The sequence below is a fragment of the Hoplias malabaricus genome, chromosome 7 (genome assembly GCF_029633855.1).
Source record: "Hoplias malabaricus isolate fHopMal1 chromosome 7, fHopMal1.hap1, whole genome shotgun sequence".
NCBI lineage: Eukaryota > Metazoa > Chordata > Actinopteri > Characiformes > Erythrinidae > Hoplias > Hoplias malabaricus.
In genome coordinates, this window is record NC_089806.1 from 38,558,631 (window position 1) to 38,582,289 (window position 23,659).

The 23,659-nt window shown below is 41.1% G+C and overlaps 2 protein-coding genes across 2 annotated transcripts in view; one reads left to right on the top strand and one right to left on the bottom strand.

Annotated features, from left to right (window-relative positions):
* Positions 1 to 743: 743 nt before the first annotated feature.
* Positions 744 to 22,441, top strand: nt5e (5'-nucleotidase, ecto (CD73)). Its single transcript, XM_066677886.1, has 9 exons — positions 744 to 1,073; positions 6,583 to 6,805; positions 8,945 to 9,133; positions 13,246 to 13,443; positions 13,786 to 13,940; positions 15,391 to 15,499; positions 16,211 to 16,360; positions 18,086 to 18,286; positions 19,601 to 22,441. Exons 1-9 carry the CDS (start codon positions 744 to 746, stop codon positions 19,765 to 19,767), a joined length of 1,722 nt encoding a protein of 573 aa, XP_066533983.1. The 3' UTR covers positions 19,768 to 22,441.
* Positions 22,442 to 22,705: 264 nt separating this feature from the next.
* The window catches only part of snx14 (sorting nexin 14), a 34,371-nt gene continuing 33,417 nt past the window's right edge, over positions 22,706 to 23,659 (bottom strand). The window contains exon 32 of the mRNA XM_066676619.1: positions 22,706 to 23,524. The gene's annotated coding sequence lies outside the window, so the exon portion shown is untranslated. The remainder of the gene's footprint in view (positions 23,525 to 23,659) is intronic.

Genomic DNA, 23,659 nt, shown 5'->3' on the forward strand with positions numbered 1-23,659 from the left:
CACATGATCATTACAGAGGTCTTGATTAGTTGATTATGTCTTGATGAAAGACCTCTGCTCATCCCAGCTGCTATTGATGAAGCTCCATCAGTGCAGAGGAAATGGAACATGCCGTGACACTGGTGGTGGTGGGGGTGGTGTGTGAGTGTGTGTTGTGCTGGTGCGAGTGGATCAGACACAGCAGAGCTGCTGGAGTTTTTGAAACCCGCGTCCACCAGCCAAAAATATCCAGCCGACAACGTCCTGTGTCCACTGATGGAGGACCAGAGGATGATCTACACAAGCTACTGTCTCTGACTTTACATCTACAAGGTGGACCAACGAGGGAGGAGTGTCTCACAGAGTGGACAGAGAGTGGACACGGTGATTAAAAACTCCAGCAGCACTGCTGTGTCTGATCCACTCTACACCAGCACAACACAAACTAACACACCACCGCCACGTCAGTGTCACTGCAGCGCTGAGAATGATCCACCACTCAAATCTTAGCTCCTTGAACATAGAAGAGCAGGGTGAAACTGGGCTATGGAAGTATGCAAACATCAGATGGACAACAGATGAACCACAGAGGACACAGTGTTATGGTGGATGGCTGTACAGATGGAGAATGTACTCAGTGCTGTACCATTGGTGTCCTCCTCCTTTCCTCGTCCGCTCTCCTCCTACCCACTGTCTCCGCCCCCTCCTCGCGCTGCTGCTTTTATTCCGCCGCCCGTCACACACTCGGCCACTCAGCACCCGAGATGCGCGTGCCGCTCGCGCCGCTGCTTTTGCTCTGCGCGTGCTCGTGCACGTGCGTGTTGGCGGCGGAATGGGAGCTCGCGCTGCTGCACACCAACGACGTGCATGCGCGCGTGGAGGAGACGAACAAGGACTCGGGCGCGTGCTCCAAGAGCTCGCCGTGCTTCGCCGGGGTCGCGCGCCGCTCCACGAAGATCAAGGAGCTGCGCGGTCGAGAGCGGAACGTGCTGCTGCTGGACGCGGGGGATCAGTTCCAGGGCACGGTGTGGTTTAACTTCTACAAAGGGTCCGAGGCGGCGTACTTCATGAACAAACTGGGATACGACGCCATGGTGAGGACCCTCACACACATGACACGTGTAGCTGTGAGGATTTGGCGGCATTCAGCCACGAGAGGCTTAATCCAGTCAGGTACAGGCTTTGTTTAGACCCCTCTTGCCAACACTTGGTATTGGGCAAGTGAGTGGAAAACTATAGCTGGCTTTTTACATTGGGGGCAGTTAGATGCACGAACCTATAGAAGGGGTCCTGACTTCCATTAACAATTTAGATGAAAGCATTGATTATTATTAATATTAGTGGGGTTCATATTAATGCAGTGCACTAATAAGCTTTTAATGTCACACACACACACACTTCTGTAGATAGTTTCACACACTCAACCAGTCACTCACACACACTTATGGTCAATTTTACACACACACACACACACACACTTCTATAGATAGTTTCACACACTCAACCAGTCACTCACACACTTACACCTATGGTCAATTTTACACACACACACACACACACACACACACACACACACCTCTATAGATAGTTCACACACTCAACCAGTCACTCACACACATACACCTATGGTCAATTTTACATACACATATACACACACACACACACACACACACTTCTGTATATAGTTTCACACACTCAACCAGTCACTCACACCTTTACACACACACACACATGTAGTTTCACACACTCAACCAGTCACTCACACACTTGTGGAGAATTTAACACTCACCCAGTCGCTCACACACACTCAGAACAGTGACCTGATATCAGAACTGATCCCAGACCTGAGACTACCTGGAGCCTCCAGAGTGGAGTGTAAAACAGAGACAATGTTTGGAAGTCGTTGGACATGACAAAGTAAAATATGGACCATGATCATGGTCATTGTTCTGGAAAAATGTAAACAGACCCCAGCCAAAGTTTGTCCAGATAAGATCCGGACCCGAAACCTGATAATGCATGGCGTAAACAGGCTTACGGAAGCAGTCAAGAGGGGGCTACGTTTCCTGGCCATCATATACATCCTTTCCTTACATCACTTTTTGGCGTGTGTGTGGGGGGGGGGGGGGGTCATTCACCTCTGTCTCCTTAATCACTCTCTAGTAATCAGTGTCAATCAGTGTCTTCTCAGAGAGTGTTTGTAGACTGTTAGGTCTTTGGACTTTGAGTGTTGTCTGATGTGCTTTGGGTTGTATACATTGCTGCAGTTGCTCTGCAATCTGTGTGTTTCTGTTTGTTACTCTCTGGTCGCAGCTGTATGGAGTCTTCTGTTTGCATTGGTGTCTGCACCGTTCTGCATTTACACCACCAACGCACCAGGGCTGAATCACAAATATCTCCCTCCACACAATGTTGTATACAAAGTAGCGGTGTAGAAGTATTACTCTTATAAAGTGCACTGTTATAAAGTGCACCCACTTCTGTTCCTTGTAGTGAGTGATCGCTTTTGTGGGTTTTATTTTTGGAATGCATGCTTATTTTGCACAGTTCCACATTTTCATTTCTTCCATGACGTCGAACCATGGATTTACTGTGTTTTCTGTAGTGAGGAGGAGTTCATAATTCACAACAACTTTCTGGGTTCAGCGTGAACCGTGTTCATCCGACCGCGGACCAGTCACAGTTGTTGTGTCGACATAGTTCTTAGTTACAGTTCTGGGGCCTTTAAGGTGCTTAAAGACTATAGACTCGATGCAGAAGTATAAACTGGCCTTAAACCAGAACAGTAACTAACAGAAACAGATGCCTATTGACTGTAGCTTGGCACTGATTAATTGGGCAGAGGGAGGCCACTCTATTTTTATTCTCTTAGAGTGTGAAGAGTTGGGTGTGTTCTCCCTGTGTCTGCGTGGGCTTCATCCCGAGTCTAAAAGCATGTTGGTAGATAAAGATTAGGCTTTGGAAACTTCGAGAACCTGAGCATGATGAAGTGGTTATAGAACGGAATGACGTTTAAAACTGCATAAATCTTTCAAAGCCAGATGTGTAGAATCACTAACCACGTCGAATGATGTCAGCTTGTAAAGTCTGGCCCAAGTGTTTTTCCTCTTTCTTCTTCAGTGGCAGTGAAATAAAAGACAGATGTTTTTTTTTATTATTTTCCAAAGAGTGCTTTTGTTTATAGAATAGAAGCAGATCTGCAGAAAGAATGAATCACAAGCAGAAAAGCACCAGTTGCTGGCACTGATTTATATAAAAAAAAAAGCACAACGTTACAATAAGAGTGATCTTATGAAGAGGAAATGAATGGATCAAGCCATTATTAATGTATAATAAATGTTAATAAGAGTCATAAACACATTTCAAAACATTAGCAATTAGCTACACTCTTAGAAAACTTGTCACTGTGTTGGTACACGTCCGTGTCACTGTGATTGGATGTTTTAATGAATTCAGGAAAATATTTTTGTAGATAATAAATCTAAAGTAGTGCGGCACGGTGGCGCAGCAGGTAGGTGTCGCAGTCACACAGCTCCAGGGACCTGGAGGTTGTGGGTTCAAGTCCCGCTCCGGGTGACTGTCTGTGAGGAGTGTGGTGTGTTCTCTCTGTGTCTGCGTGGGTTTCCTCCGGATGACTGTCTGTGAGGAGTGTGGTGTGTTCTCTCTGTATCTGCATGGGTTTCCTCCGGGTGACTGTCTGTGAGGAGTGTGGTGTGTTCTCTCTGTCTGCGTGGGTTTCCTCGGGGTGACTGTCTGTGAGGAGTGTGGTGTGTTCTCCCTGTGTCTGTGTGGGTTTCCTCCGGGTGACTGTCTGTGAGGAGTGTGGTGTGTTCTCCCTGTGTCTGTGTGGGTTTCCTCAAGGTGACTGTCTGTGAGGAGTGTGGTGTGTTCTCCCTGTGTCTGTGTGGGTTTCCTCCAGGTGACTGTCTGTGAGGAGTGTGGCGTGTTCTCCCTGTGTCTGTGTGGGTTTCCTCCAGGTGACTGTCTGTGAGGAGTGTGGTGTGTTCTCCCTGTGTCTGTGTGGGTTTCCTCCAGGTGACTGTCTGTGAGGAGTGTGGTGTGTTCTCCCTGTGTCTGTGTGGGTTTCCTCAAGGTGACTGTCTGTGAGGAGTGTGGTGTGTTCTCCCTGTGTCTGTGTGGGTTTCCTCCGGGTGACTGTCTGTGAGGAGTGTGGTGTGTTCTCCCTGTGTCTGTGTGGGTTTCCTCCAGGTGACTGTCTGTGAGGAGTGTGGTGTGTTCTCCCTGTGTCTGTGTGGGTTTCCTCCGGGTGACTGTCTGTGAGGAGTGTGGCGTGTTCTCCCTGTGTCTGCGTGGGTTTCCTCTGGATGCTCCGGTTTCCTCCCACAGTCCAAAAACACACGTTGCAGGTGGACTGGCGACTCAAAAGTGTCCGAATGTGTGAGTGTGTGAGTGAATGTGTGTGAGTGTGCGTTGCCCTGTGAAGGACTGGCGCTCCCTCCAGGGTGTATTCCTGCCTTGCGCCCAATGATTCCAGGTAGGCTCTGGACCCACCGCGACGCTGAACTGGATAAGGGTTACAGATAAGGAATGAATGAATGAATAAATCTAAAGTATAATTGTAAGTTGAACTGACTCTTTCTATTTAAACTTTCATTGTCATTTTTCTTTCTGTTTAAAACAATTCTACAACTGTGGAAGAGATAGTAAAGGCACACACCTGGACTGTAAGACCCTTGCTGTACATTTGAAGTGATGTTTACACACTGCCTTTGGCCAATAAAAGTGTACATGCACTAGATATTTTTTTCTGATTATCCATCTGTGCAAAGGTGACCAGTAACTTGCGGGCTCCATCTATAACACATTAACTCTAACAGTTTATTCAGTAGTCAACACTTCCCTCATAAGCTTCATCATCCTTTATAGATTAGATCACAGTTATACACTTATTTACATGTAATAACTGCTTATAACAATGTGTTTATTTCTACATAGTTCTGTCCCCTTAGTCACGTACTCCTTATAAACTGCACTTGTCAGCAAGCACTCCGTAAATCACATGTTATTGTGTTATTACCAACATCATGTGATGGGTCAAAACACTTTAAAGGACACAGTAAATACAACCGCCCAGTTCTGTTGTTTCTTCTCACCGATGCCCACAGGGGAGGACTGTGCGCTGTCAGTGGTGTGGGAGAGGGAGGAACACTCCCGGCCTCAGGTGTCGTTCATAAAACACTACAATGGAAGTGTTGTCCATTAAATATGTCTTTGATTTCACAGCTGTTTTGGCAACGGTGACACGACAGTAACAGTAATGTTCTTTTCGGGAATACTGTGGTTCCTGAAAGCGGAAACTGGCAAGAAGAGTTTCTCGCTTGTTGGCCACCTGGGTCATGGTTACCACAAACCAAACACTTTGAATGAGCTGAAGGGAAGTACTTGGCATGTGAAAACCATCAGGGTGTTTCCCTCATGTTGATTACATTCCCTGAATGCTGTTTTCTTGTCCAGCTTTGTGTCTTGAAGTCTGCTATAAGGTAATTGCATACGATGGTGTGTAGACTGTCAATGAACATTGGGGTGTTTTCCTGCGCAGTTGTTCTGCTTGCTCAGTTTGTGAAGTTTTTAAACAAGCTTAATACAATGTTTTTATTAATATATTAATCCAAGTCTTAGGGCTTCATTTATGCTTACTAACGCGGTGCTTTGCTTAGTCAGATCAGTAAATCTATAAACCACACTGATGACATATTTCCTTCCTTTTCTTCAGATATGTGCAATAAACACTGCTCTTCTTTAAACTGCTGCTAATGAAATCAGTACCAGAGACCTGACACTGATGCAATGTTAACTGTCAAAGGCCTGTAGTGTGATAAGTGATGGGATATGAATGTTGAGATACACAAACTGCATAATCCACGTCAGCCAAAACTTTTACACAATTCCAGCCTTCAAGTATTGCAAGAGGTCAAGGAAGTGTAAAGTGGCAGGGTAAACCTCCAGCCGCCTCAGATTATAATTACAGTTATAGCTGGACCATAATTGTTGTTTTGGGTCCTGTTGATCACAAAGGACTCGTTTGAAGCTTTGAACGTTCTGTTTATGAGAGACTTCTAGTGAAGCTTCTATCCTCAGAAGGCTGAAGACAAAAGCTGCTTTGCTTTAAAGTTGACATTGGTTTAACTGTATATTTATAACACAGCTACTACAAAGTTATATTAATTACAACTTTATAAATTAATATCTATTGTATTTGATTTAGACTGTGCTTATGAACTTTAAAATCTGTTTTGTTATTGTAGGTTCAGTAACTTTCATTTGATATTCATGCACTGCATGCTCTGATTTAACCATTTCCAATGCCAAGTGTTGGCAAGAGGGACGTAAACACCCCAAAGGCATTGGGCATTAACACAGTAGACACAGTATATAGATATGCGATGAATTCGAGGGATGATTGTAACTAGTGCAACACTAGGACATGGCGTCAGTAATATCTGTATAGCTGAATGCAATCAAATCCTCACAGCAAAGCTCTAACGTCTATTGTTAAGGTATAACTTCTAGACACCAAGCAAGGTGTGCTTAGAAATATCAACTCACGACCTGAAGCTCTGCATTCTCTGTTTCCACCTCTAGGCCCTTGGGAACCATGAATTTGATAATGGAGTGGAGGGTCTCATTAAGCCCTTCCTTCAGGAGGTGAACTGCTCTGTGCTCAGCGCCAACATTAAACCCGACACAGTTCTCGCTCCGGCAATCCTCGGACGCTACGCAGCCTTCAAAATCTTAACCGTTGACTCAGAGAAAGTGGGAGTGGTGGGATACACTTCCAAGGAGACACCTGCTCTCTCTTTACCAGGTACATACTTTCTCATAGTAGCCAATCATCTGGGCTAATCTGCTTATATTTTATTGGTGTCAATATGATAGGAAAGGATTACCCAAAGTTCTGCCCTAGTTCAGTCTTTATCTTACTGATTAACACTTATTACAGTTTAAACTGATCATACGTGGGCTATCGTTTGTCCTAAATCTAAGTATTTAAAGTTTATACACAGGGTCTTTAAATTTTAGTAAATATATACAAGTCATACCTCAAACATTTTACAAATCATTTTATGATCATTAAAGCAAGCTCCCATCCACTGGTGGCGCTGTTTTCCAACTCTCAATTGCCTGTTATGTACCTGAGGTAGAACAACAGAAACAGTGCTGTAATCTGCTTTCTTTAATATAAAGGTGCTAAAGGGTTTTCTGAGCGATAACATGGAAGAACCAGATTTGTTTCCAAAAAGAACCATGTGTGTTTAAGAGACGTGTGAGTGTGAAGAAGCTTTTAAAGGTTCTTTACCCATTAACAGTGGTTCTTTATGGAACCAAAACGGGTAGCACCTTTATTTTTTAAGAGTGTGTTGTGAGAGATGTTCTTTGTAAAAGAACATTTTTTAGGAAACCAAAGAAAGATGTTCTGCTTTGGCAGGACATAAAGTTTTATACATAAAGGACAAAAAGACCATAAAGTTTTATTCTATTCTATTCTTTTTTATTACACTTTTGGAGTCTGGATTTATGATTAGAGTTAGGATTAAGTCTATGTTTAGGATTAGATTCTTAGGATTTGGGTTAGACTTATGTTATGTTGAGTTTTAAGCTTAGACTAAGGTTCAGACTGATTACCCCTCACAAGTTCCATGAACATTCACGAAAGGTAAACTTCATCTTGTACATGTTTCACAGATCCTGGGAATGAACATTTAGTCAAACCTGAATTCACTTAGAGAACTGACTGTTGTACCATATTGGATTTCCAAAGCAAGTCTTTTGTAACTATGGGCCAATGTGACGTTCAGAAATGTATAATTGTGAAAACATTCAGGTGAGCTTGGCCAAGAGTTTTCGTGTCGTTACCAGGAAACGGGTGCAGCACCACACCAAAAAATCAAAACCCATGGTTTAAAATGTAACTAAACACCTAATCAAAATGATCAGAATGAATGTAAGCTCACGCAATGGTGTCTACAAACACTGGGGTAGGGTTAAGGTTATCACTTCTAATATCTCTGTGTCTATAATACAGCTCAGAAGGTTCAAACAGTTCCTGAATCTGCAGAATCTGCCCTTTCCTTATGTAATGATCACAAAATGTGATTCAGATTTAGGAAGCTATGACCAGGGGTTAAAACACACAAGGCACATCACCGCCTCTCACTGTGTGTAATTGGTGGATTCATGATCTATCATGATCTATATTTGGTGAGAAACTGGCAAATAGAGCTAAACGGTATGGTTCCCATTCAGTCGCCATAGGGATTTACGTTTTTACTTGTTACATATTATCGAGCCAACGTAGACTTACCATGAGCAGCAAATAGTGTGATGATGTGTGTTCTAATTGAAGTCTTACATTAATTAGAACACACATCATCACACTATTTACTGCTCATGGGAAGTCTACAAAGAAATACATTAGCCATAGTTCTAAAAGCAAGTTCAACCAATCAGAGACAGTGATGTTACCATGGCAATTTAAACTAAGAGGTCTGGTGCCAAAAGGTAGCCTTGTGCACAATGGTTTTGTCACTAAATGTATAAAAAAAACACAAAAGTACTAGAGATCAATATGTGATTGAAGAAATCCTCTGAAAACTGTTTTGAAAATGGGGTTATAGTCCATCCATCCATCCATTATCTGTAACCGCTTATCCAATTTAGGGTCGCGGGGGGGGGGGGGGGGGGTTATAGTGAATAGTTGAAATCTTTCACAGTGGCTTGTGGGATATGTAGTTCATTCTGATACCTTTACTATTTTTCATAGACATTAACTAGCACACAAACGGCCTTGGAGCAGCTGCACAGGAGTCTGACCTCTCCATACCCAGTGCTAAGGGTTGGCTGAAGGGGAATAAAGTATATTCCCGACATGGTTATGTACATACGTTACTTTTGGTTCCATAGATTTTGACCTGTCTCATGTGAGCACTTGCACTTTTGGCTTCAGGACCTCATCTGATCTTCGAGGACGAGATCACAGCCTTACAGCGGGAGGTGGACAAACTGATCACCCTGGGGGTCAACAAGATCATCGCTCTGGGTCACTCTGGGTTCGCCGTGGACAAGGAGATCGCCAAGAAGGTGCGAGGAGTGGACGTGGTCATCGGAGGACACACCAACACGTTCTTATACACAGGTATGGGAATTTTATTATGTGTGTTGAAATGTTTGTTTAATGGGCATCATGGGAAACAAAAAAGTGCTGCCTTTGTATGTTTTTCCTGGCACTCACACTCACAGCGGCGTAGGGCATACGTGCCAGACTCTGTGTGGAGCCTACACAGCAGCATAAGGTGGGCACAGTGCACACAGTTTGTATAATCTCCTCAGTAAAACACTGCAGATAGAATGAAATAAATGAGAAGTTGCCTAACCTCGCCATGTCCAACTCCAAATGGAAATGGAGAGGTATACAGCCTCCACGCATTGAGTTGTGGAGCATTCTCTGAGCTCCATTCAATATAATTGGTATAAATTAGAACAAATCACAACATCAGCCTTATTAGTTAGCAATCAAATCCTCACAGCAATGTTCTCAGAAGAGTAGAATTTTTCAGAACAACAAGGAAGACAAAAAATTAATAGATTCCCTAAATTTGACCACTTTCTTTCCCAGAAACATGGCCTAGATTTCTCAGGGTTAATAACGAATCCTGATCCCTGTAACCAATCAGAGTCAAGGCATGCTATGTAGCCAAGACCCTTATAGCTTTCAGATGCTCAGTATTAGCGAGTCAGCTATCCAGCCAAGACCTGGATAGCTTTCATATGTGGCGCAACGTCTGTCAAAGACACGCAGTAAAGGCCAAAATCGTTTTCTTTCTGGAGACAGGCAACAGGTTGACTTCTTAACTTTAGTACAGGAGCTATGAGGCTAGCATTGCTAACAAACACTAAGTACGTAAAATACTTGCCTCCTATGTTTTGCTGCTCAGGAAATGAAAATTTAAAATTAGAAGCTGTCAAGGAAATGATCAACTAATAATAAATGAGACTGAAAGTGGTCTTTGAGTGACCTTTATTGAGAACAGCTAAAAGCATGCACTAACCCTCTACTCTTCAAGGCTGTTGGAAGGACCCCAAACATGGAGGGCCCTGGGTGTGCAGGTCCACAATTGTCCACTGTCTGACTCCCCTTAGCTAAACCCTGTGGTCAGCCATGTGGATTAAGTGGGTGGAGGGGGGGTTTAATTTAGCTGTTCATTACGCACAGTTTCCTCTTTGTCTTCTTTGTTTCCATGGTACTTTGGATCTAAGAACACAGACGGGAGTTGCGAGTTCTAGCTGTGCACTGCAGCTGTACTTGGCCTTAACAACACATTTCCTCAACTCCCATCATCTCATTGTTTTCACATTTATACCTGGAACATGTGAGAATCATTGACAACACTCCGATATTTGGCTTGTAAATTTATCACAGGGGAACAGAGTGTGAAATATTACAGTGTTTCTACCCCTGGATATGAACACACCTGATCCGACCCATGGTCAACACCAGACAATTTTTTTTGGCTTTAAAACAAGGATACACCAGCGGGCAACACACCCATGCTGTACAAACATTTAAAAATTCCACAACATCTCTAATAGAGGGCCGCTCGCAAAGAGGAAAACGACCATTTCCATTTTTCCTGCCTTTTCCTTAAAAACACACTATCAGTGTTAGACTCTTTGAAGGTGTTACTTTACAAAGGCAGAGAACCCAATGCACTCTGAAGTCCCAATGTACATTTTTGTGAGGTCCAGTAAATGCATTTTCCTTGAGGAAAAGAAGCACATTTTTTGGAATTTTCACCAAAATATACAAAAAAAGTTTTGTACATAACACAAAATAATGATTTGCAAATAACACTGACACACAAACATTATCATGTTTTTCCCACGTTGAGCTGGATATGTTACTATCGTCAACTCCAGTGCATTCGGTTCAGTTACAGTAAAAGCCACATACAACACAGAGCACATATGAACACATTCTTGGCAAAAAAAGATGATCAACAACAGACCTCAGCATAGAGCATATGGCAGTGTTACATTAAAAGTCTCCAGAGCGTTCAGAGGTTTGCGGCTGTGATGAAAAAGCCTGGCTTCACTCAGATCACATTTCTAATGTGAGCTGAAGTGGAAAAATACATCTACTCAGTGCCTGGGCTCCAGGCAACCAATGCCTATCAAAACCAGCCATGTCTATGCAGCCCCTGGATTTTTAATTAGAAAATCCTCATAAATGCTGTTGTTTACACAGTGGTCAGCAGGAATGTGAAGTAAATACGAGCCCCTAGGTCTCACTCAAAGCCAGGGAACGTGCCATACCCACTGCCATGATTTGTGCCTCTGATGTCCTTGAGACTACACAGACACACGGCTTGTATAATCTCCATTACTTTACGTGGAACTGGCGACAAATTCGGGAGTAAACACATTGAATATAAAGCTAATAAACAACTTGAGTTACAAATGAGTTTCTGTGGTAAAAACTAACAGACAAGTTCAAGTTCAGTCACCTACAAACAACAGTTTTTTCTTTCTCAAACACATCGCTCCACGTTAAACGATGCTGAGCTTCTGAACGTAAACAAATCAAACCAATCTATTCTTTTTTATTTATACTATGGTGTTTTATTCCTTTCCTGCTGTCTTTGGTCAGCTTTTGGTTTTGGTCAAAAGAGCAGGCGAATGTTATTTGTAATTGCTATTTTACATTACACGTTAAAAATTCAAATGAACAGAGCTTCACCGTGTAGCTGAACTAGGTGTGTAGCACCAAATTTTGGGTCCTGGGCACAGTAGAGTGTTCAGGACCACCATTCCCGAGCCCCACTCTGGTGATACTATGAGACTCCTGTACAAGCATAAACAGACAAATTGATATTAGCTACTAGTCCTGATTGTATACAATAACATGTATCTAACATGATATAAAAAAAATATTTCATGTCACTCAGTCGTTCATCATCAACAAATGGCTTCTTTGGGAGTTGAAGCACATATGTTCTTCTGAACTAAGACAATATTTGAAAGGTTGAAATTGTTTTTTGTGGTTGTTTTATATATACATCCATCCATTATCTGTAACCCTTATCCAGTTCAGGGTCATGGTGCGTCCAGAGCCTACCCAGAATCATTGGGCGCAAGGCGGGAATACACCCTGGAGGGGGCGCCAGTCCTTCACAGGGCAACACATGTACTCACACATTCACTCACACCTACGGACACCTTTGAGTTGCCAATTCACCTACCAACTTGTGTTTTTGGACTGTGGGAGGAAACCGGAGCACCCGGAGGAAACCCACACAGACACAGGGAGAACACACCACACTCCTCACAGACAGTCACCCGGAGGAAACCCACACAGACACAGGGAGAACACACCACACTCCTCACAGACAGTCACCCGGAGGAAACCCACACAGACACAGGGAGAACACACCAAACTCCTCACAAACAGTCACCCGGAGGAAACCCATGTGGACACAGGGAGAACACACCACAATCCTCACAGACAGTCACCCGGAGGAAACCCACACAGACACAGGGAGAACACACCAAACTCCTCACAGACAGTCACCCGGAGGAAACCCATGTGGACACAGGGAGAACACACCACAATCCTCACAGACAGTCACCCGGAGGAAACCCACTCAGACACAGAGAGAACACATCACACTCCTCACAGACAGTCACCCGGAGGAAACCCATGTGGACACAGGGAGAACACACCACAATCCTCACAGACAGTCACCCGGAGGAAACCCACACAGACACAGAGAGAACACATCACACTCCTCACAGACAGTCACCCGGAGGAAACACTTACAGAGTGTTTTTAAAGAAGAATTGCTGAACACGGTGGTAAACACTTCCCTTTCCCAACATTGTTTGGAATGTACTGAAGAAAAAAAAAAAGAAATACTAAACACTTTCTAAATTTCAACATTTTAAATGTCTTTTTTGTAAAATCTTTAATTAAATTGGTCCTTTAAACATTGCATTGTGTTTTTATTTACATATTGCAAACATTGCTGTGAGGACTTGATTGCAATTTAACCATTGGTGCTCACAGCTTTCAATGATATTTATTTTAGACAAAATCAGTTACTTTAATTTGAAAACTGAAATGAGTGAAATGATTCACCTCTGGTTACTGAGGTTCAGGTTAGGGTTAGGGTTAATTAGCTACAATAATCTCAATTTCACTTAAGGTCCTCACAAGTATAGCAGAACCAACGTGTGTGTTTGTGTCTACAGGGGCGCCTCCATCCACAGAGGTGCCAGCTGGGCCCTATCCGGTAATGATCCAGTCCGATGACGGCCGTAACGTCCCGGTGGTGCAGGCCTATGCCTTCGGAAAATACCTGGGCTTCCTCAAAGTGACCTTTGATTCGACTGGAAATGTGCTCAAAGCTGAGGGAAACCCAATACTTCTCGACAGTTCTGTACCAGAGGGTGGGTTCTACTGCAAGAACTTTCATTATATTTGTGTGGGTTCCACTGTATGTTCTGTTTATATACCGATCCCTAGGTTTTAGTTCAAGGGGATAAGAAAAGAACACGTTTGGAAAGGAGAAGCCATTTTAGAACAATGAGAACTCTAGGAGAACCTTTTAGAAACGTTTAAATGAGTAGGACATATTCTAAAATACTATGAGATTGTTCTGAAGTTCTACCATATTCTCCAACAGTTCCTTATCTTATATTGAATGTCTGTCACTCTTTATGTTTACACTGATTACTGTAAATATTCTGCTGAACTCATCATAATGAAAGTGTTCTTCTGTGGAAGTGCAGACCCGGTCATTAAGGCGGACGTGGAGAAGTGGAAAGCCAATCTGGCCAATTTCTCCTCTCAGGTTGTGGGGAAGACTCTGGTTTATCTGAATGGAACCTTTGAGGAGTGCCGCTTCAGGGAGTGTAACATGGGGAACATGATCTGCGACGCCATGGTTAGTCTGTCTCATGTGCTGTGTCTGTAATGGCTTCCTATTCACTATACTCTATTTTACTTACTACATAGTGCGCTGTTATAATGGAATTGCTTCAGGAGGATAGTGAACGATTTCAGACACTATTTCATGTGGGTTTTACTAAACAACAGAGTGGATTATGGGTACCTGCTAGCCACTTTTTCCCCATAGGAATATATTGGCCAAAATTTCAACCTGCTTTAACTCAGTCAGTTTTCAAGCTATCACCACAAGAGACCACAATTCTTGCTCAATCTGCACAGTTATTGCATCAAATATATGCCAAAGGGTTCTTTCTCATACAGTGTGATTAGTTTTGCGATGGGGTACGGTTTTCGTACAGCGCTTGTTCAAACAGGACATGGTCCTCTCTTAGGAATTTTTTTGGAACACTGACATGTGACTGATGTACTCTCACACAGACTCTCAGACAATACACACAGACTCATACACATAGAGCCTAATGCATAGGAATAACAGAATAATCCACTGACTTAAAGAAGCCCCGGATAAATGTGGTCGGATTTTTAATGTGGAACATGAAATTCCAGCAGCATTTTATTGAGTGAGGTAATATAAATATAATGGGAGTCTTTTTAAGGTGGTAGGGTTTTTTTTTTAAAGTGTCCGTTTATTTGTCATTTACTTAAGGTGGCCGGTAAAATATAATAGGAGAATATTTAAGGTGGTATTTTTTTTTTATGTGACAGTTTCTATGAAGTCTACTTAAGGTGGAAGCCTAAATAAAATGACAGATTTAAGGTGACCTGCAAAATATAATGAGAGACTAAAAAGGTGGTATTAATTTAAATGTGACCGTTTTTATGAAGTAGTCACTTAATGGTTCCTTAATAATGATTTTTTAAAGCTAATGTTGCAAACGATGCTAGCAATATGTGACAAGCCAAATTCAAAGTTTGTTCACAACCTTTCCCTCCCTCAAGTTTAGTTTATTTTTTTTTTCTTGATTACGATTATGTGATGGTATATCATCCAGCTTTACAGAGGCTACCACTGGTCTGGCTGAGCTACTGCAGACCCAGCCCCATTCTGGAGAAACTCCTGAGTCACAGAGACTCCAACCTGCAGGAGCTGGGAGGCCTTGCCCTCACAGTTGTTTTTTTATTTTCCAAGTTTATGAGTTTCAGGAGTTCATACGAGTCCACAAGCAGAGCAGTGGTACCCCACAACATCTGGAGGATTTAGGTTTTGTTCTATAGTTTAAACTTCTTCTGATTTGTTTTGCTTCATTTTATTCTGAGGTTATGGAAATTATTTTCCCCAAAATATTTAGGTTTTGCTTTGTGTAGAATGTTTTTTTTTGTTGTTGTTGTTTTTGTTTTGCCCACATTCTATGACTCTGCCTTTACCCAGTTTTTGATTGTTTTCTTATTTATATAAACTTGGAACCACTCGTCTTTTGTTGCAGGTTCATCACAACATTAAGTATCCGGACGAGGTGCAGTGGAACCATGTGAGCGCCTGTATTATGAATGGAGGAGGGATTCGATCCCCCATTGATGAGCGCAACAGAAATGGTGGGTGTTCTATTATTTTTCACCATATGATTTACTTATTATCATCAGAGGAAGTGTTGACATATGTCAGAGCGTACTAGCCATTAGCACATGATGTGGAAACCTCAGATGTGTCACAATGTAGGGGAACTGCTGCCTGGATTGATCATTTTGTACTTTCCTTCAGTTCCTGTCACTGCAGTGACACTGGTGTGATGGAGGTGTGTTAGTGATTGTTGGGCTGGTACAAGTGGATCAGACACAGCAGTGATGCTTGAATTATTAAACACTGTATTCACTCACTGTCCACTCTATTACCACATTGGTTCACCTTCTAGATGGAGTCAGTGAGAGTAGCTCATTTGTTGCTGCACGGTTTGTGTGAGTCATCCTCTTGTCCTTCTTTAGTGGACACAGGACACTGTTGTTTGGGTTGTAGATCATTCCCAGCACCTGAGTGACATTGAGGGCTTTAAAAACTACAGCAGCACTGCTGTGTATGATCCACTTGTACCAGTATAACACATCAGTGTTACTGCAGCGCTGAGAATGATCTGCTCTGTGGAGGTCCTGACCATTTTAGTGCAGCGTGAAATTGGAATAAGAAAGTATGCAAACTACAATCTGTAATTGTGAACTACAGTCTGTAATTGTAGACCAATAAAGTGCTCCTGTGTGGTCAGTCTTCAACTATAACTGCATATGAAAGATGTCTTGGTCTTGTTCTCTAAGGTACCATCACCATGGAGGATGTGATCTCTGTGCTGCCCTTTGGTGGAACCTTTGACCTGGTCCAGCTGAATGGCTCCACTTTGCTCCGGGCCTTCGAGCACAGTGTCCATAGATATGGAGGAAGCACTGGAGAATTCCTGCAAGTCTCAGGTATTCAGATAAATAGTCATTCAGTTATTGGGCCTGGGAAATGGGAACATTTTAGAAAACAGTCCACACTGTAAATAGGGGAGAACATTCTAGAACACTGTGAATCGGGAGAAGACTGTAGAAGAATGTAAGCATTAAACACGGGAGACTTTCTAGAACATTGTAAGTACTGAGAAACTCAGAGAACGTTCTCGAAAAATAATCACAAGCCTAGAAAACAGAACACTCTGAAGGACATAGTCAAAACACTGAAATATAAATATATATATTTATATATGCTCCTTTATATTTAAGGAGGGTATTCTAGAAAAATGAATGGGGAGAACATTCTAGAACACTCTAGCATTATACAACTTTGTGAACACTGAAAAAGGAAGATTTGTAGAACAGTGTTAACATTGTAAACATACACTCTTACAAATAAAGGTGCTCCAAATAGTTCTTTGAGTGATGCCATAGATGACTGTCTGTGAGGAGTGTGGTGTGTTCTCCCTGTGTCTGCGTGGGTTTCCTCCGGGTGACTGTCTGTGAGGAGTGTGGTGTGTTCTCCCTGTGTCTGCGTTGGTTTCCTCCGGGTGACTGTCTGTGAGGAGTGTGGTGTGTTCTCCCTGTGTCTGCGTGGGTTTCCTCCGTGTGACTGTCTGTGAGGAGTGTGGTGTGTTCTCCCTGTGTCTGCGTTGGTTTCCTCCGGGTGACTGTCTGTGAGGAGTGTGGTGTGTTCTCCCTGTGTCTGCGTGGGTTTCCTCTGGGTGCTCCGGTTTCCTCCCACAGTCCAAAAACACACGTTGGTAGGTGGATTGGCGACTCAAAAGTGTCCGTAGATGTGAGTGTGTGTGTGTCTGTGTTGCCCTGTGAAGGACTGGCGCCCCCTCCAGGGTGTGTTCCTGCCTTGCGCCAAATGATTCCATGTAGGCTCTGGACCCACTGCGACCCTGAACTGGATAAGAGTTACAGATAATGAATGAATGAATGAATGAATGAATGAATGAATTTGAACGATATCACTACAGGACAACATTATAGAACACTGACGGCTTTGAGTAGGGGAATCATATTAGAACACTGTGACTACTATGTATATGGGACAACATTCTACACTGTAAACAGGAGAGAGCGTTCTAGAACACTGTGAATACAGAGAATTCTAGATTGCTGAAAACAGAACAGGACAATGTTCTACAACAATGTGAATGCTATGAATAGGGGAATGTATTCTAGAACACTGAAGGGGGCTCTATGAGAATGGAAGTAAAATCTACAATCCTAAGTAAGGGAGAACATTTTAGAACACATTGTTAACAGTACAAATAGGGGAGAACATTCTAGAACATAGAAAAGAACTTTGTAGTAGATGGAAATATGAACTTTTTCAAACACTTCGAATGAGTGATGTTGCGGTTACAGGAAAGTAACACTCAACACAGCCCACTTTCCTGAGAAAGGAATATCCCACGATGGGTGGAGAGTTTGGAGATTGTTAATGTTCTTCCCCAATTTTTTATGCTTTCTTAATAGTGGGAGTTTGTTGTGAAAAGCAGAAGATGAACACTGCCCAGTTGAAGATGTTGTCTTCACACAGTCTCTGGGCTATGTCGGTTTTTCATGACCTTGAAATGGACAAAAACTATTTCAGATTAAAAGGGACTTGTCTACTGACTGTGATAAGGTTGAAGACTGCTTTTATCCTCATGCTTTGTGTGTGTGTGTGTGTGTGTTTGTGTGCAGGGTTCCAGATCGAGTATGACCTGTCAAAGCCTTCTGGCAAGAGAGTGAAAAAGGCCAGCATTTTGTGCACAGAGTGCAGAGTCCCCCTCTACGAGCCTGTAGTCCCCAGTAAAGTTTATAAAGTGGTGATGCCGTCATATTTAGTGGACGGTGGTGATGGATTCTCTATGATCAAACAGGAGAAGCTCAAATACGACAGTGGTGAGTCCAGGGATTAAAACGTTTCTTTATTTTGTGGAACACTGTTTAACAGACCTTAAAGGCTAAGCACCACTTAATGGACCTCCATGAATATTTCACATTATTGTAGTTACTGACAGATATAAGTATGAATTAAAATGAAAATAGCAGCTTAATTTACTTTAAAACTGACAATTTTATTAAACTGATGGAAAAACCCGAGCTCGCTACGGAAATTCTTGAATGCGACCGTGACGTCACTGGTGGACAACAGCTGAACAACGCCGCGGTAAAACACCGTTATGACTGACTGTTATGACAGTATCTAGCTAAATAACCAACATTATTCATGACAATAGCCTAGCAATAAGCTAAACTCAAATGTAGAGGTACCGTTATTCTTGTAAATGTGATCAAATCCAAGCTCAAATGAACCAAATAATCATGAAACTAACTATTAAAATCCAGACAAACAACTGTAAACTGCAAAACCAAAATGAATTAAACCAGAAAACCACTTAAACCACCATGGTACAACCACAAAAGCCACAAATGAACTACAACACCAACCACAATCGAAGCATAAAACCAATCACAACTCAACCAAAAGAAAAACTATTAACTGACCACAAATATAATCACAAATACAGCATAAAAGCTGCCGCATACAAACCACAAACACAAAAAAAGCCAGTGTCAGTGATCGCAACACAATCCACAAACCAACCACTAAACTAACCACAAAGCCAACCACAAACAAAACACAATACTAATAACCCACAAAGTCAAATACATACAAGCCCAGCAGCTCCACATGTAAATTATAAAAATCTCTTCAGGCAAGATCTGGATCTTCATTTGTTTAGACATGCACAGATGGGTCAGAGTTGTTCAGATATACACAGAAAAACATCAATCATCTGATTGAAACCCCAGGAAATCCCAAGAAATACCCTCAGAGCATTTTCCCTGCCACAGTCTTCCTCAGTTCAAATTCCAGAAATCAGTATTTCTAGAAGCTTCTGTGGATCAGTGACTGTTATGTGTGTATATGTGTAAAGTGGAATTTAATAAATAGACTTTCAATTGGGAATTGTCTGGATATATTGGCAAAACAAAACCATTTCTACATCAAAACAGTAATTAAGCGTTTGTACAAAGAAAAATAAAACTTTAGATTTTGAGCTACATGTAATCTCAATCATGTCACAGTGGTAGGCTCATTCAGTGTTAGGAGTCTAGCCCAATGACTTTTAGTGGTATGGCTGTGTTCCTGAGCTGAGAATCAATCCCTTATATTGTTATACACTATTAAAGCATGTGATCTGCTCACAGGTGATCTGGACATATCAGTGTTGTCCAGCTACATCACGGACAGGAAGAGAGTTCACCCGGTGGTGGAGGGCCGTATCCGCCTCCTCAACTCAGCCTTTGGGATTCCAAGGACCCCCATTGCTCTTCTGGTGTGGGCCCTGCTGTGGGCACTTTGTATGAGCCACTGAGATCAAATATCTCAGGAACACGTTGCTTTAGTTCATTGTTCATATGGCTTTATGATATCTGACATAGACCTTGTGTCTGGATGATCAGTTCAATGTAGCCTTTTGACTGTAGAAATTCAACAGAAGTGCTATTAGCCTCATGAAAACTATGAGGAATACAAGCCACAGTCAGACTTTTCAGTCTGTACTATACTGGCTGAAGCCATATCTGGGAAACAATTATCCTACTTGAAATGTTATTCTGCCAAGTTTTAATCCTTAAAGGCAGATGGAACGCCAGTGGGCATATAGCAATCAACCTCATAGAAACTGTAGACAGTTACTACAATATATGCAAATGTATGCAAATGTTTTGGCACCCCTGGTCAAACTACAATTCAACTTAACATTTAACACAGTCTCAATTTTTACAATATATTTTTAAATTTTTTATATCTAATAATTGTTAAACTCAGTTATTGTGCGCAAGAATTTGCAGAAGTATACAGTCATTTTTTATGCAATGTCTATGTCAAAAAATAAATAGAAGGTCTCCACTAAAATGGCATCAAAATGCCCCCGTTTTAAAAGTCCTCCTTAGTTGATGGGTTATTTAATCTCATGATAAATGACCAAAGGGCACCCAAACATTTGCACACAACTCTAGGCTACATGTAATCTAATAACCACATCACAGCATCTTATAAAATCATTGATTATAACCACTACACTATCATTATGACATCACCCTGTCAATTATGACATCATCCAAATTATGATCCAGGTGTCATTATGACTTATGACCTAATGGTCATTATGATACCATTGAAATAATGATCCAACTCTCATTATGATGTCATAATGAGATTTGTATTAAAAATGTGTGCAGATACTAATTCCATTAAAACACTTCGATCAGCATATTAATTAATTAATTAGTAGCAAAGTTACCCTGAGCAAATCACCAGAATATTTAAATCTGTAAATGCTATTGTAATAATGTGTGCAGTAAAATAATCCCCGCTAGAAAAGGCAGTATAGCCAGCACATTGTAGGTGACTAGGTTAACCCTGCGTTAACCATCTAAAACCAGTATGAATTATTCATCCTGGTTCATGCTCGTCTTTTAACAGGGTTTTAAATAATGATGTCAAATTGGGGATGCACTGATGTGAGAGCTGTGGGTCAATGAAAATACCAATATTTTTGAGGTCAATCCATGATATCAATATATAATTTAATATAGAGATTTTGACAGTCTTCCTGGAGTGTATCATTTATTTGTGTAAAATAAAAAATGAAGAATAATAAATGAAGGAATATAGGCATGGGATAAATATGTTGGTACAGAAGAAGTATAAACAAATATTGGATTCAAATATTATTCAAACTTTAGCACCTAACCTAACCTCTTTCTGCTGCTGATGTTTTTTTTTTAAACCATTAACCTGCCAGTACAGAGACGATCCATATTCCACTCAGGAGCCAAACTCTGATTACATTTGTGTGCAAAAGTTTCAGCCCCTGCTCCAAGTGTCTAAATGTACATCTTCACTTTATTGAATGGACACAGTTTAGTCCTGTTTAATGCCAACAATGGAAAAATTATAATTATGCATTGTGCAAAAGTAATGCCGACTTTTGTAAGATATGTAATGACGAATAAGTAGAAAATGTGTGCGTTCTGCAATAAGAGCATCAACAAAACATATAAAATAAATAACTTTTGCATGTGTCTGTAAACCTGTGGAGATCTGGCAGCTATTTATTTTCATAAAACATAGCAGTTGTTTGTGAATAATTTTATAGGCAGAGTTATGTTTTGAAATGTTATGTACAGAATCAATAAATGTTTGTCAAATTGAAGTGAAAGGATCTACATGGCATTTCTCATTTCTCACAGAATTAATCACATTTTTATTGTTGGGTGGTTTTGGAAGTTCTGAAGGGGTGAATAGTGTGAAAATTTCACTGCAGCTTTGGTTTGTACATTTGGAAGTCCTCCTGATATCATACAGTAGAGAGGGGGAGCTTTGAGGAGGTTTCAGTCTGTGGAGACAAAGCATTCCTCTGTCACTGCTCACTGGTGTTTCATGTAAAGACACATGCCGTGTTGGTGACCTTGGTGAATTAATTTTTGATTTGATTTAAGCCTGTGTTTTGTGCACAATGTAAAGCAGTGTTCATGCCTTTTTTTAAATGGCTTAAATGGCTGTTAGTGCCTTTGTTAATGGCTTGTTAAAAGGCCATGGCACATAGCTGATGTGACTTTTTAGCTTTAAAAATCAGTAGGAATTAAGCACTAAAATTAGTGATTACAGGTGCCAAGGTTTACACCTCCCTGTATATGAACATACGAGACAATGGCTCTGATGGAGGTGGCACGAAGGACACGAGCTTTGGACGTTTCAAAAATGTTTATCTTTATAGCTCTAAGATTAAATATGGGGAAATGCATTTCTTATTGTTCTTTTATTTTACCATTTTCTGTTTTAGATTTTTCTGTAGCTTGAAAATACACAATTTCTATTGACATTATTATTAATGTTTTGTATTATTATTGAATATAGCACAGCGAATGAATGTATCAAATGATTACAAACCTGTGAACAGTAGTTGTGTATTACACTATGAAGAAATCTATGAACTGGGGTATGAACGTTTCTGATTGGACACTGACAATTGACAATACAATAAAATAATGATAATAAAAATATAAACAAGAGTGTGACTGATGCTCTATATCCAGTGTGATATACTGGGCACACGTTTTGTAGATTATTTTCAGGAAGGACGTTGTTAGAAATAGCAGTGTCAGAAAAAGTATAGTTAATATCAGAGTTATTGATAGACTATAGAGAAGTGTAGAAAATGACAGAAAGAGTACAGCTGATGTCAGAGATATCAACAGAAAGAAAATAGCATTTATTGCAGCTGTCCAAAGAAAAGCATGCATATCCCAAATAGTAACTTTACAGAAGTCTTAGAAGCAATTCTATTGGTCCAATCACTGTGAAATGTTTATACAGTACAGCTGCTGTGTTAAAATGTATTAAATTACAAAAAAAAAAAAGAGATAATTTTCTGCTCACAGCAGTGATACTGGAGTATAGAGAGAACATTAGAAAAAATACAATACATCATTTTTAAGTATTTCTCTTAGCTATTTACGGTATTGGTGCAGAGTATAAAAAAAGATTAGAGTATATATAGAATATATAGATTGTACACAGAATATGCATTTATTAAAAAAGCAGCAAATTGATATAAAGTGTATAGAGTATATTTAGAAAGATTAAAGCATATTTAAAATAAAATTTAAAAAAAAGAAATAATGGGTAGCGTTTTCTCCCATTCCATCTTGTTTATTTTACTGTTCTGTTTTCTTACTGACCATTTAAGGGTGTAACATGTCCCCGAGTACACAACATATTGTGTACTCTGGTTTTCCGTTTGACCACTCAGCAAGTTTGCAATCACATTTTCTCACGGTGACATTCCTTCACTGTTAACCATGTTAGCTAGCGATTTTAACCGAAAGAGCTTACTACACACGGTCTGGGTTCGGTGTGGACAGTATCTGTTCTGTCCAACATCTTGCATTTCAATTGCAAATGAGGTAGAAATGCAAATGTTCCGACTTTAACATGAGGGCAGTCAGTGCCATTTCCTGAGCAGCTGCCAGCTCTTTTCAAACAGACTGCTCTTGACAAGATTCCAGCAGTTGCTCTGAGCATCACAGTCTTATCTGGATGAAGGGAAAGTCTTCAGTTTTTATCTGTAATATTAATAATGGTAAATATAGCAGCATTATTCCACCATTGTGGATTCAGATTACTAGCTGTGCCTGAGCCTAAGGCCATTGACGGGTATAAATCACCTCATTCTCTGGACGGAGAATCATCATGTAATT

What these genes read in the sequence shown, in the direction of transcription:
- nt5e (XM_066677886.1), top strand. Translation starts at nt 744, where the DNA reads ATGCGCGTGCCGCTCGCGCCGCTGCTTTTGCTCTGCGCGTGCTCGTGC. An exon ending in AACTGGGATACGACGCCATG is followed by an intron (nt 1,074 to 6,582) that starts GTGAGGACCCTC and finishes TTCCACCTCTAG; the next exon opens with GCCCTTGGGAACCATGAATT. An exon ending in CGACAGTTCTGTACCAGAGG is followed by an intron (nt 13,444 to 13,785) that starts GTGGGTTCTACT and finishes GTGGAAGTGCAG; the next exon opens with ACCCGGTCATTAAGGCGGAC.